At 41.9% G+C, this 14538-nt stretch overlaps 1 protein-coding gene across 1 annotated transcript in view; it reads right to left on the bottom strand.

Annotated features, from left to right (window-relative positions):
* Positions 1–639: 639 nt before the first annotated feature.
* zdhhc17 (zinc finger DHHC-type palmitoyltransferase 17) overlaps positions 640–14538 on the bottom strand; it is a 134397-nt gene continuing 120498 nt past the window's right edge. Inside the window, exons 14-17 of the mRNA XM_059652606.1 lie at positions 8911–8994; positions 8670–8827; positions 3672–3766; positions 640–3096 (exon numbers count right to left, since the gene is read on the bottom strand). Coding sequence (XP_059508589.1) covers positions 2958–3096; positions 3672–3766; positions 8670–8827; positions 8911–8994 — 476 coding nt within the window. The 3' untranslated portion in view covers positions 640–2957. The remainder of the gene's footprint in view (positions 3097–3671; positions 3767–8669; positions 8828–8910; positions 8995–14538) is intronic.

Here is a 14538-nt window from a genome sequence, read left to right on the forward strand (position 1 = left end):
CACTATAATTCACAAAAAAATTACTTACTTCCTGGATGATCCGCTCGGTCTTCAACTTTCCTTAGCTTCAAACGATGTGCATTGACTAAGTTAGTAAGCTCCACACGGAACTCTGCAGAGGTCCTAATGGATGAGAATCCAGCTCGAGTGGGGCTGCTTAATGGATGGGGTTTGTGCTGTTTATTTGGTGGGTGGGTCACTGCTCAAGTTTGTCAGTCCAGATGATTCAATTTTGGCTTGATCAGTTCCACCCGTTAGATGTCTCAGTGGGACTTCATATTACATATAATCAAATGTTGGGAGCTTTCTTCTACAGCAATCTAGCTGGGTAGTTTTGATTGAGGGAGACGGCCCTTTAGTGTTAATGGTCACTGGACCCAATGGAGTGCTTGTCCTTGCCCCATACCGGACCCCTTGTGCTCAAAGCTGTTTGGATCAAAGTGGGAGAGAGATTCCAACTGAAATCGTAGATAAATTTTGAAAGCATGCAAAAATAAGTTAAAAATTTGCAGAAGAATTCTTGACTAGGTCCAATAATTAGAGGCAATTTATAAAGGAGCTGCTGGTTAAAAAGGAATCACAATGGATGTCAACAGCAACCGACTGCAATCACACAGAAAAACACCTTGCATCGGCAGGTCATATTTGATAGCAATGAATGACTGGATGCAGCTGATTTATTAGTTCAATAATTTACAAAATTTGACAACCCAATCCCACCATTGGAAGAACAGCCAGCTTTAATATTACAGTCATATATTTTGTTCTCCACATTGTACATAAAGGGTCTGGATAATAGCAAAACAAAACACTTGGCACAGTTATAAATAATGTCATACAAAAACAAAACATTCACAATTTGCAGGATATAGTGTCGCCCAAGTATTAGTGAAGTGTAAAAAATCTTACTAATTGCGAGAATGAAACTCCGATACACACACAACAAAAGAAAACTGGCCTGAGTAGTGACTGCAGAAGTTAAAGTGAGGGTGAATAACAGGTTATTCAAAATTCAAAGAAAAAAATCAGATAAATACCAGTGTCTTAAACTTTAAAAGGGGGTGAAACTCTCCTTTGGAGCTGGCGCAACTGAAATCAGTAGCATCTCACCCTGGACTATTTTTAATCTCTGCTTGGTCCTCATTCTAATTGAAGCTAGTCAAACTGAGTGTCAAATGAACGCCCATGTTACAGTCCTGCTTCTCAGAGAGCTGAGACAATGTGATATTATAGCCCACGTGAGCATAAACTTGCAATATGCTCCAATTAACGACAGAGAAAAAGTATTCTTGCTTTTTTAAAAACGTAATAAACATTCAAGTTGACTAATATTACAATACTGCAAGTCATGATATCTGGTACAATGCTCACAAACTATGTGTGGGCTCCACTATGAGATAAGCAGCTAGTGAAAGTTCTTGGACTTTGCAAACACAGGACACTGACTATTTACAAATTGACTGATCTTCCCACTAAGGAGAAGATGTTGAAATAACACTTTATTGTTAATTGTTGCGATGTTTTATGTCTTACAATCGAGGGAGCTGCCATTTTTTTTAAAGTTTTTTTTTGCCAAGCATCAGACATGCAGTGAATCCAATGGTTGATGAGTTCTGAACAGCAGCAGCACCACCAGAAGCAAATGAACTACATTCCTACACTTCTTTTTTCTGATGGAGTTGAAAATTTTAAGTTCATAGCTCCAAACTAACACTGACAAAATACACACAATAAAACTAGTTGATAAATAATTTATATACAGATACAACCAATCTTTACACTGGCTCCAGGAGCTAATTTAAGTTGCATTTTGCACAGGTTTCTTGAGTTTGTTACTTGACCAAACTTTCAAATGTCTGTAAACGTTAGTTTGCAGAAAGCAGTAGACGGACAATTGTGACTAAAAGCAAAAGGCTATAAAAAATGGATTGCAATAATTGGACTTGAGTTCTTTTCTTCCCCACAATATGGTTTTTCTCTCCAGTTGCCTTCTCTGCATGAGCCACTCATCATCCTGCACCGTTCAGGCAGGAAGGCTGACAATACACCTGTCTCTTTCCATGGCTGGCTCAGCAGATCCCTTGAACACTCTGAGGAACTTGCTTTCTGAGTGACAAGAGATGGATGATGTGAATGTTTTCCTCTTTCCCTCAGTCCCTTCCAAATGCCATCAAACTAAACATTTCTGGCGCTCATTGCCAAGCAGCCGGCTTTGTAATTGTGCAAACCCAACTAATTACAGGCCATGAGAGTGAGACAGATAGCACTGGTCTGCAAGCTCATGGCTTTCTTGTCAATGATTATTAATATCTAATTGTACAAAAATGCCAATTAGACAGTGATTCATTCCTTAAAATCATGATTAGAAGACAGTAAGTACTTTGAGTAGATGAACCACTCATACAAAGCAATTTTAAATGTTATCGTTGCGCACAATCTTGATTAATCGATTTCTGGCATTGTGCAATGCAACTGAAAGTACCATGTGAATAGTGTTTAATGCGTAACAAGCAGCTCAATCAAAACAGATGCATTTCTACACGTTCCTGATTAGACGACAAATTTTGAACTCATTTTCTTGAGCGAATGGGACAAAATTGGGGTTCCATAATTCATACCTGATTGTTCCTCTGACACTGAAATCAGAGCCACACAACGTTATGTCAAAAGCGAATTCTTGTGAAAAGCAGTCTGTATTTCTTTTGAAATATGGGGTCCCTTTTGGCTGTCCACTTCTGCCACAGTTCGATCACAATGGAGAAAAGAAACAGGCAGCAGAACTGTCCCTGTTTGATGTTTGAATGTGACGGATCAGGATGCTAAAACCCACAGGTTGTCACCTCCCCCTCAACAACACGTTGCATTGTGGATTTTAGAGAAGGAACTGAAGGAAATGTGTCAGGCACCAGTTCGAAGGGTTGATGGTGAATCAATCCAGCCTGTGGGTATGGGACCCACTACACCAGCTGATAGCCGCTCCCTGATGTCTGGTCATAGTCTATTGTATACTGATGTGTCCAGTCCACCATCACAGGGCGAAATAGGCCAAAACATCTAAATTCAAAGAAGTCTATGATATTCCTAATGCAACCATGGCTGTTGGAGCAAAGAAACAGGGAAAAAAAGTCAATCATCTTAACACATCGAAGTTACTTATGATCTATGGCAGATTTGTTCTCAAGCCTCCTCCTTCCCCACTTCATCTCAGCCCATTAGCATTTCTCTTTATTTGTTTCACTTTCAAATGTTTATCCTGTTTCCTCTTAAATGTACTGACATGATTCACCTGAACCATTTTCTGTTGGAGCAATGTCCGCATTCTTTGGGTAAAGAGGTTTTTTCTGAATTCCTAAGTGAGCCTAGTGGCTGTCTTTTACTGATGATTCCCAAGCTTCATGCTCTTCCACAAGTGGAACTATCTTCTCAATTAACTCTTCCATAATTTTAGAGTCCTGGTGGGTCACTTCTCATTTTCCTTTTTTCTAGATCCCCAGAGTGTTCAGCTGTCATCTCCCAGGATCGACAACAGTAAATTATTTTTAAAATATTTATTTGAAAAGTTGCATAAACTAATAAGACATTTAACTGACTAATTTGTTCACTGAATAGCTGTCGGAATTTTGATTCAGTATACCTGAAATGCAGTGTCAGTATTCACACAGTTAACTCACTTGAAGGGACTTTCAATAGTGGTTGTTGTAACTTTAAAGTGCTTGTAGCGTCTTGCATTCATCCTTTCATTTGTGGTTATTCCAAGGCAAGCAATCTGCAAATCAAAAATCAATTAACATTACAAAAAAAGAGGCAACTACTCTCAACTTTAACTAAAACGCCTGCATGTGTTGTATATTAGGAGCCATTATCAGGTGGCAGTGTTTGCTAGCACCTCCAACTACATATGGGAATACAAATGCAAATGGTTCCAAATAAACCGTATTATCACATACCATTTCTGTGTGATAGCACATGCAAAAGGATAGGCGATGACCGAGTGGTATTATCACTGGGCTGTTAATCCAGAGACCCAGATAATGTTCTGGGGACCCAGGTTTGAATCCCACCATAGCAGATGGTGGAATTTGAATTAACAATCTAATGATGACCTTGAGTCCATTGTCAATTGTCAGGAAAAACCCATGTGGTTCACTAATGTCCTTTAGGAAAGGAAACGGCCATCCTTACCTGGTGGCCTACATGTGACTCCAGACCCACAGAAATGAGGTTGATTCTTAACTGCCCTCTGGGTAATAAGGAATAGGCAATAAATTATGCCTAGCCAGAAAAGCCCTCATCCCTTGAATGAATAAACAAAAAAGAAATGCAGCACTGTCTAGGGAAACATGGTACAAGAGTATTTCAGGAATGATACTTCATTGGAGGCTGTTCAAGGAAGGTTCACTTGGATGATTCCTGGTGTATAGGGATTGGAGTATAAATAAGGTTAAACATAGAACATCGAACATAGAAAGGTACAGCACAGTACAGGCCCTTCAGTCCACGATGTTGTGCCGTGGAATAATCCTAATCCAAAAATAAAATAACCTCACCTACATTCCCCTCAATTCACTCCTGTCCATGCGCATGTCCAGCAGTCGCTTAAATGTCACTAATGACCCCGCTTCCATGACTACCACTGGTAAACTATTCCATGTGCTCACAACTCTCTGGGTGAAGAACGTCTCCTCTATACCTTCCTCCTAACACCTTAAAACTATGACCCCTCGTGGCAGTCAATCCTGCCCTGGGGAAAAGTCTCTGGCTATCGACTCTATCCATGCCTCTCATTACCTTGTACACCTCGATCAGGTCACCTCTCTTCCTCCTTCTCTCCAGACAGAAAAGCCCGAGCTCAGTCAACCTCTCCTTGTAAGACAAGCCCTCCACTCCAGGCAGCATCCTGGTAAACCTCCTTTGCGCCCTCTCCAAAGCCTCCACATCTTTCCTATAATAGGGCGACCAGAACTGGACACAATATTCCAAGTGTGGTCTCACCACGGTTTTGTACAGCTGCAGCATAACCTCGCGGCTCTTAAACTCGTTCCCCCGTTAATGAAAACCAAAACACCAAATGCTTTCTTAACAACCTTACCCACCTGGGTGGCAACTTTGAGGGAGCTATGCACTTGAACACCAAGATCCCGCTGTTCCTCCATACTGCCGAAAATCCTGCCTTTAATCCTATATTCAGCATTTAAGTTCGACCTTCCAAAATGCATCACTTCGCACTTATCCAGGTTGAACTCCATCTGCCATTTCTCAGCCCACCTCTGCATTCTGTCAATGTCTTGCTGAAGCCTGCAATAGCCCTCGATACTAGCAACGGCACCTCCAACCTTTGTGTCATCAGCAAACATACTAACCCACCCCTCAACCTCCTCATCCAAGTCATTTATAAAAACTACAAAGAGCAGAGGCCCAAGAACAGAGCCCTGCGGGATACCACTCAGCACTGACCTCCAGGCAGAACACTTACCACCTACAACCACTCTCTGCCTCCTGTCAGCCAACCAATTCTGAATCCAGACAGCCAAATCACCCTGTATCCCATACCTCCTGACTTTATGAATGAGCCTGCCATAGAGAACCTTATCAAATGCCTTGCTGAAGTCCATGTACACCACATCCACTGCTCGACCCTTGTCAACCTGTCTCGTGACTTCCTCAAAGAACTCAATAAGATTTGTAAGGCATGACCTGCCCCTCACAAAGCCATCCTGACTCCCTTTAATCACGCTATGCTTTTCCAAATAGTCATAAATCCTATCCCTCAGAATTCTTTCCAAAACCTTGCTGACCACAGACGTAAGACTGACTGGTCTGTAATTTCCAGGGATTTCCCTATTCCCTTTCTTGAAAAGAGGAACAACATTTGCCTCCCTCCAATCTTCCGGTACAACTCCTGTGGAGAGTGAGGAAGCAAAGATCTTCGCCAGCGGCTTAGCAACCTCCTTTCTCGCTTCCCGGAGCAACCTAGGATAAATCTAGTCTGGCCCTGGGGACTTATCACTCTTAATGATTGCCAAAATTTCCAGCACATCAACTTCCTCAATCTTGATCTGTTCAAGCCTGTTTTCCTGCTCCTCAAAGTTCTCATTCACAACAAGGTCCCTTTCCTTAGTGAAAACCGAAGCAAAAAACTCATTTAGGGCTTCCCCTATCTGCTCAGACTCCACGCACAAGTTCCCTACGCTATCCCTGATCAGCCCTACCTTCTCCCTGATCATTCTCTTATTCCTCATGCAAGAGTAAAATGCCTTCGGGTTCTCCCTAATCCTTCCTGCCAAGCCTTTTTTGTGCCCCCTCCTGGCCCTCCTCAGTCCACTTTTGAGCTCCTTCCGAACAAGCCTGTAATCCTCTAAAGCTGTGCTAGACCCTTGCTTCCTCCACCTTACATACGCTGCCTTTTTCTTTTTGACAAGAAGCACCTCTGTACCCGTCATCCAAGGCTCCTTAATCTTACCCCTTCTTACCTGTCTCAGAGGAACAAACTCATACATCACTCGCAACAACTGCTCCTTAAACAGCCTCCATGTCTGCTGTGCCCTTTCTGTGGAACAACTGTTCCCAATCTGTACTTTCCAATTCTTGCCTGATAGCGTCATAGTTTCCTTTACCCCAGTTAATATCTTCCCCTGGTAACCGGTCCTTTCCCTTTCCATGGCTATGGTAAATGTGAGGCTGTTGTGGTCACTGTCGCCAAAGTGTTCTCCCACCATGAGACATGTTGGGACTCTTCTCATTGGAATTTAGAAGAGTGAGCGGTGATCTCATTGAACATACAGGATTCTTAAGGGACTTGACAGGCTAAATGCTAAGACGACACTTCCTTTTATAGGAGTGTCTAGGATCAGCGCATCAGAACAAAGAAGCATCAATTTAAAACTGAGGTGAGGAGGAATTTCTTCTCACAAAGGGTTATTCATCTTTGGAACTCCTTGCCACAGAGAGCTATGGGGACAGAGACCTTGTTTATAGTTAACGCAAAGACAGATAGATTCTTAATCAGTTAGCAAATCAGGAGTTAAGGGAAAAGTGCAGGAAAAGTAGACATGAGTAATGTTGGATCAACCATGACCTAATGAGTGGCAGTGCAGTTTGAGGGGCTGAATGGCCCACTCCTGTCCTATTTCTGGTGTTGTGTGTTCAGTGGTGGGAACAGGAGATGCAGGTCAATGGGGTTAGGAATCCCCCAGAGTGAAGAGGGCCCAGATGCTGGGGTCAAGTTGGTTTACAAAGAGTTGAGGTGTCAAGGAGAGCACAGCATCAGCCATATGTTCTCCCCCTCCTCCTGCACTCTCCCCTTCCTCCTTCATTCCTCTGCCAGGTCTAAGTGCCATAGCCTCCTCCTGGCTAGTGAGCTCCCAGAAATCGTTTGCACATGCATGTGGTTTAAAACAGTCACAACAGCATGCAATGGTGTCAGCAAATGCAGCATGGTTGGGCCTTTTCTTTTAAATTTAAATAAATTTAAAATAATGTCACAAATTGCATTTACATACAGCTTTTAACAGTAAAATATGGTGAAGTGTTTCACAGAATTGATTGACTTTTGACAGGCAAGGGAGTCAAAAGTTATGGGGCACTAACAGGAATGTGTAGTTCTGACTACAACCAGATCAGCCATTGTCTTATTGAATAGTATAGATCAAAGGACCAACTGGTCTAACACCTGCTCATAATTCCAATCTCCCTGATTTGGAATAATTCACTTGGATTTAGGGTTGTAGTTCTAAGCTACTGAAGGGAGTTTCTCACAATTTACTGCATACTGTTACCACAAGTGAATTTATCAGGACAAAATATTTCCTAGACAAGGTTTTAAATGTGAGTTTCTATCTTTGCAAGGATATCGACTCAAACTATTACTTTATAAAAAGGATGCCTTACATCCACAAAGTATAGCAAGTCCATCATTCTTTTTGTCAGCTCTTAGAATCATTGAATCCCTACGGGGCAAAAAGAAACTGTTTGGTCCTTTGAGTCTGCACCAATCCTCAAACAGCATCCCACCCAAACTCAGCCCCCTACCCTATCCTAATACCCTCACATTTCCCATGGCTAACCCACCTAAGCATTTACATCCCTAGATGCTACAGACAATTTAACGTGGCCAATCCACCTAACCTGCACATCTTTAGACTGTGGAAGGAAACCACCCGGAGGAAACTCACGCAGACACAGGGAGAATGTGCAAAGTCCACACAGTCACCTAAGGTTGGAATGGAACCCGGACGCCTGGTGCTGTGAGGCAGCAGTGCTAACCACTATGCCACACTTATCAGGGACCTAGTCCAAAAGTATTCAAGACTCATGTTCCTAAATGACTCAATTTTCAAAAATGCATTGATGGGATATAGGCACCATTGTCATTTGTTGAAGGTGGTTAGAATCACTTTCTTCAATAATTGCAGTTTGCGTGGTGGGAATGCTCCCTGAATGTTAGAGTGCCTGGATTTTGACCCAGTGACAGAGGAAAGAACAGCCAATGTTTGCCTTGATGAGAACCATCTTGTCCAGATGTGGGAAGAAAATTGGTAGCACAGAGGACACGAGAGTAAATGCAGCAATTCAAAACAATGCCTGAAAGTCAAAAGTGGCAAAGTTCAATGGCTGTAATTTTAAATTATCTGAAACTTGGGAAGGGAACAAAAATAGATTTTCCTGTTTACCTGATACATCTGACACATGAGTAACACAGCAACCCACAGGAAGTGGAAGAGACTGTTCAGAAACATCCAGAAAACCCATGGAGAGCAGCTTGCAATTTCCGTGATGTATGTCCAGAATCCATCTTTTGGATAGTTAGTCTCACAGTGGATGTTCCAATCTAAGAGAAAAAAATAGCTAGTACAAAAATCTTACATAAATGATATGAAGCAATGCACATTCGAATTGATATGTTTTACTTACATAAGAAACAGCCATAAATCATCCAAATGATCATGCCTAATAAGAAGAACAGGTATCCAATGAAGTATCTGTGGTTCCCTGCTCCTGAAATAGACAGAAAATATTATAAATCCAGTCAAGAGACAAGCTTCAGAAATTGCTGCTTCATTAAGTAAAAGATAAGTATGCAATTATGAAAACAGAAAAATCAGCACTATTGTAAAGGCATTCACAATGTGGTCACTGCTGATAGGGCTGATGTTTACTCTCTACTGTGAACTGCCTTTGAGAGTAGGCTAACGGACTGTTTTCTCAAATAATTTATAGTGCACATGTTACTATCTGCAGCAGTTTGAAACACTAAACAGGCTCACCACCATTTCAAAGGGCAATTAAGATGCTGTGGGTCCAAAGTCACACAAGGGACAGACCAGTTAAGGACATCAGATTTCCTTACCTAAAGAGTGTAAGTGAACCAACTGGACTTTCTCAGTATTCTGCTAGTTTCATGAAATTTGCTTCTAATTCTAGATTTATATGTAACTACCTGAATTTAAGTTCACAAACTCAATTTCGATTCTGAAGTTTCATCTCTGCATGACCGACCGCCATTATCACTCAAGAAACATCACTATAATGCTACTATAACCACACTTGTAAGGTGAGAAAAATTCTGTGGGAATAATTCTATGGGTAAAAGAAACCAACAGAGTTTAATTGGGCAGCTCTTTCAAAGAATCAGGACAGACATGGTGGCTTAATGCACTCCTTACATGCAAAAAATGGCACAGAACTGTTAATTTAGGATTTTCAGAACAGTGCAAAAAAGTATTAAACTTATAAAACAATCAATTCAACTAACATTTATCACTATATCTAAATTATACTCTCATGCCATTTGTCCAACAAACTTCCACTTGGAAATATTCCTCTTTTCATTCTGTTGACATTCTAAGATTCTATGCAAGATAAAAGAAATTTGCAAGAGATATTTTTAAGCTATCTAAAAGGTGAGAGAGAGGTAAGAGTGGACATTGTCTGAAAAAAATGAGGCTGAAGAAGTACTAATGGGGAATAAAGAAATGGCAGAGAAAGTTACTACGTATTTTGTATCAGCTTTCACAGCAGAAGACATCAGTAGTATACCAGAGCTTCAGGAGAGTCAGTGTGCAGCGGTGAGTGCACTGGCCATCATTAAGGAGAGGATGCTGGGGAAGGTGAAAGGTCTGAAGTTGCGTTAGTAACCCAGGCTAGATTGACTACCCCCCAGAAATAGCTGAGGAGCTTGTACAGGCAAAGGTGGTATCTTTTACGAATCACTGGGGTCAGGGAGGGTCCCAGAGCTCTGGAAAATGGCTAATGTAGTACATCTGTTTAAGAAGGGAGGGAGGCAGAAGACAGGAAACAATAGGCTGGTCAGCCTGACCTTGGTCATTGATAAGACTTTAGAGACCTTATGGAGTACTTTGAAGTGCACAGTAAAATAGGACTGTGTCAGCAGGGGTCTGTGAAGGAGAGGTCATACTTGACAAATCTATTAGAATGCTTTGAGAAGAAACTGAGCAAATTAGACAAAGGAGAACTAATGAATGTGATCTATTTGGATTTGTAAAAGACATTTGACAAAGTGCGACACAGGAGGGTGCTAAAAATGGTCAAAACTCATGGTGTTGGGGTCAAGGAACTGCCATGGACAGAGGATTGACTGACTGGTAAAAGGCACTGAGTAAGGTTAAAGGGGCCCTTTTCAGGATGGCAGCTGGTGATTGGTGGAATTTGGCATGGGACAGTGTTGGGACCACAATTATTCATGATATACATTAATGATCTGGACAAAGGAACTGAGGGCAATGTTGCTAAGTTTGCAGATGATACAAAGATAGGCGGAGGGACAGGTAGCCTGGAGGAAGCAGACAGGCTGCAGGAGTGCGCAGAGAAATGGCAGATGTAATACAATGTGGGAAAGTGTAAGGTTATGCACTGTGGTAGGAAGAAAAGAGGTGTAGACTATTTTCTAAACAGAGAAAAAATTTAGAAGTCTGAAGTATAAAGGGACTTGGGAGTCCTAGCTCAGGATTCTTTTAAGGTTAACATAGAGGTTCAGTTGGCAGTTAGGAAGGCAAATGCAATGTTAGCACTTATTTCAAGAAGTCTAGAATACAAGAGCAGGAATGTACTGCGGAGGTGGTATAAGGCTCTGATCAGACTGCATTTAGATTTTGTGAGCAGTGTTGTGCTCTGTATCTATGAAAGGATGAGGTGGCATTGGAGGGGGTCCAGGAGAGGTTTACAAGAATGATTCCGGCCATGAAGGACTTGTCATTATGAGGTGCAGTTGAGGATTCTGGGTCTGTACTTGATGAAGATTAGACAGATGAAGGGGTATCTGATTGAAACCTACAGAATACTGAGAGACATGGATAGAGTGGGCATGGAGAAGATGCTTCTGTTAGTAGGAGAGACTAGGACCAGAGGGCACAGCCTCAGAAGGAAGGGGCATCTCTTTAGAATTGAGATGAGGAGAATTTCTTAGCCAGGGGTTGCTGAATCTGTGGAACCCATTGCCACAGAAGGCTGTGGAGGCCTAGTCATTGAATGTATTTAAGACAGAGAAAGATCAGTTCTTGATTGCTAAGGAGATTGAGGGTTACAGGGAGGAGAAAGGAGAATGGGTTGAGAATCATAATAGCTATGACAGAATGGCAGAGCAGACTCAAACGGCTGAATGATCTAATTCTGCTCCTATATCTTATGGTCTTTATATTTTAGCTCATACCCCCAGTTTCCCTGCATTTGCTGAAAACCTGTCTAATTCCTTGCAATTTAGGTACAACGTCATTAACCTGAAATGTTGTCCATTTTTCTCTTCAGCTGAGTGTCTCAAGTATGTTCGCTTTGATTTCTTAAGACCGTAAAACATAGGGGTGGAAGTTAGGCCATTTGGCCCATCAAGTCCACTCCGCCATTTAAATCATGGCTGATGGGCATTTCAACTCCACTTACCCGCACTCTCCCCGTAGCCCTTGATTCCTTCTGAGATCAAGAATTTGTCGATCTCTGCCTTGAAGGCATCCAACGTCCCGGCCTCCACTGCACTCTGCAGCAATGAATTCCACAAGCCCACCACTCTCTGGCTGAAGAAATGTCGTCTCATTTCAGTTTTAAATTTACTCCCTCTAATTTTAAGGCTGTGCCCACGGGTCCTAGTCTCCCCTCCTAACCGAAACAACTTCCTAGTGTCCACCCCTTCTAAGCCATACATTATCTTGTAAGTTTCTATTAGATCTCCCCTCAACCTTCTAAACTCTAATGAGTACAATCCCAGGATCCTTAGCCATTCATCTTATGTTAAACCTACCATTCCAGGGATCATCCGTGTGAATCTCTGCTGGACACGCTCCAGGGCAAGTATGTCCTTCCTGAAGTGTGGGGCTCAAAATTAGACACAGTATTCTAAATGGGGCCTAACTAGAGCTTTATAAAGCCTCAGAAGCGCATCACTGCTTTTATATTCCAACCCTCTTGAGATAAACGACAACATTACATTCGCTTTCTTAATTACGGACTCTTACTGATGATCTGTATCCCATCTGCTGTGAGTATACCAGCATTCAAGGAACATCTTCTAATGCTGCTTTTGTTCATTATTCATTCATCATTGTCCTTGACCTCATTGGTAATATTCATTACTTCACTTGCAACACTTCTAACTTTGCTTCCTTGTATTCTTGTTAACTCATTTAAAAGGCAGAAACAGACACTAACCCATTTGAAATAACCAGATTAACACAGGCATTTGATTTTCAAATCTAGATTTGATTGGAAAATCAATAGAAAATTATCTTCCATAATAACAAAGTGTGAAGCTGGATGAACACAGCAGGCCAAGCAGCATCCCAGGAGCACAGAAGCTGACGTTTCGGGCCTAGACCCTGCATCAGAGAGGGGGATGGGGTGAGGGTTCTGGAATAAATAGGGAGAGAGGGGGAGGCGGACCGACGATGGAAAGAGGAGAAGATAGGTGGAGAGGAGAGGAGAGGTGGGGAGGGGATAGCTCAGTCCAGGGAGGACAGACAGGTCAAGGAGGCGGGATGAGGTTAGTAGGTAGGAGATGGAGGTGCAACTTGAGGTGGGAGGAGGGGATAGGTGAGAGGAAGAACAGGTTAGGGAGGCGGGGACGAGCTGGGCTTCTTCTCCTTTCCTACCTCCAGCTGTAGCTTTCAAATTTCAGTATGATTTTCTGTTTCTATATAAATTCACTATATTTGTATATCCTCTCCTGTAATCTTTTAAAATTATCTTTTGAAACACTGTACGCAGTCTGGTCCCCATGTTGTAAAATGGACATAAAGGTATTGAAAAAGGGCAAGATGATTTTAGATGGTCCCAGAACTTAAGAGTTTATAAGACTTTGTGAAGGAATTTCATAATGACTTTCTGAAGATAATATTAGCCGAAGTTGAAGGTCATGCATTTGAAAAAAAAATTACTGACCTGGTTGAGAAATTAGCTGAGCAAGAAGAGGCAGTGATTAGACATGATGGTCAGATACTCGAACTAGCAGGATGTAAGCTAAAAATGAAGGGTATTTTCTAAATGGGCAAAAGCCATAAACTTGGAGTGTTAGGTACATGGATCATTAAAATATCATGAACAGAAAAAGATAACAATGAGAAAAGAATAGTGGAATGTGGGCCCTCATATCCAGAGCACTCGAATATGAGAGGGTGAAAATCATGCCTCAGCAATACCAAGCTATAGTTAGACCTCACTTGGAGTCAATGAATGAAGTTCTGGGCAGTAATCCTCGAGGAGATATTAGTCTTTGAGGGAAGGTTGTGGAGATTTACTACAGATATGCGCACTCCAAGGACGATTAGAAAACTAAGGCTGTATTCCCAGGAATCTACATGGTCCACAGTGATTTAATCAAAGTTTTCAAGGTATTAAGGGAAACGCTGACTGAAGATGGAGACTATTTCCATTGGTTGAGAAGTCTGGGACCAGGGATACAGTCTGAAAATTACTTTCAGAACTTTCAGGAATAAATTAGGAAACAGTACCACACACAGGATGGTGAGTTTGTAATTCTTTTCTGCTAATGGCAAATGACACTCGAGATGTGAGGAGGATGCAGAGATCTTTGAGTCTGATTTGGACAAGTTGAGTGAGTGGACATATGGGGCATGGCAGATGCAGTATAATGTGGATAAATATGAGGTTATCTAATTTGGTCGCAAAATAAAAGGATGCAGAATATTATTGGAATGGCTGTAAATTGAGAGAGGGTATGTGTAACAACACCTGGGTGCCCTTGTACACCAGTCACTGAAGGCAAGCATGCAGCTGCAGCATAAGGTGAAGAAGGTGCCTTCATAGTGCGAGGATTCAAATACAGGATCAAGGATGGTGCTGCAACTGTACAGGGCTTTGGTGAGACCACGCCTGAAACGTTATGTGCGGTTTTGATCTCCCTATTGAGGAAGCATGTTCTTGCTAAAGAGGGAATGCAATGAATGTTTACTAGGCTGATTCCTGGAATGGCAGATCGGACATATGAGGAGAGGTTGAATCGGTTAGGATTATATTCACTGGAGTTCAGAAGAACGAGTGGATTCTCACAGAAAACAATAACATTCTAACAGGACT

This window comes from Stegostoma tigrinum, chromosome 18 (assembly GCF_030684315.1).
Source record: "Stegostoma tigrinum isolate sSteTig4 chromosome 18, sSteTig4.hap1, whole genome shotgun sequence".
Taxonomy (NCBI): domain Eukaryota; kingdom Metazoa; phylum Chordata; class Chondrichthyes; order Orectolobiformes; family Stegostomatidae; genus Stegostoma; species Stegostoma tigrinum.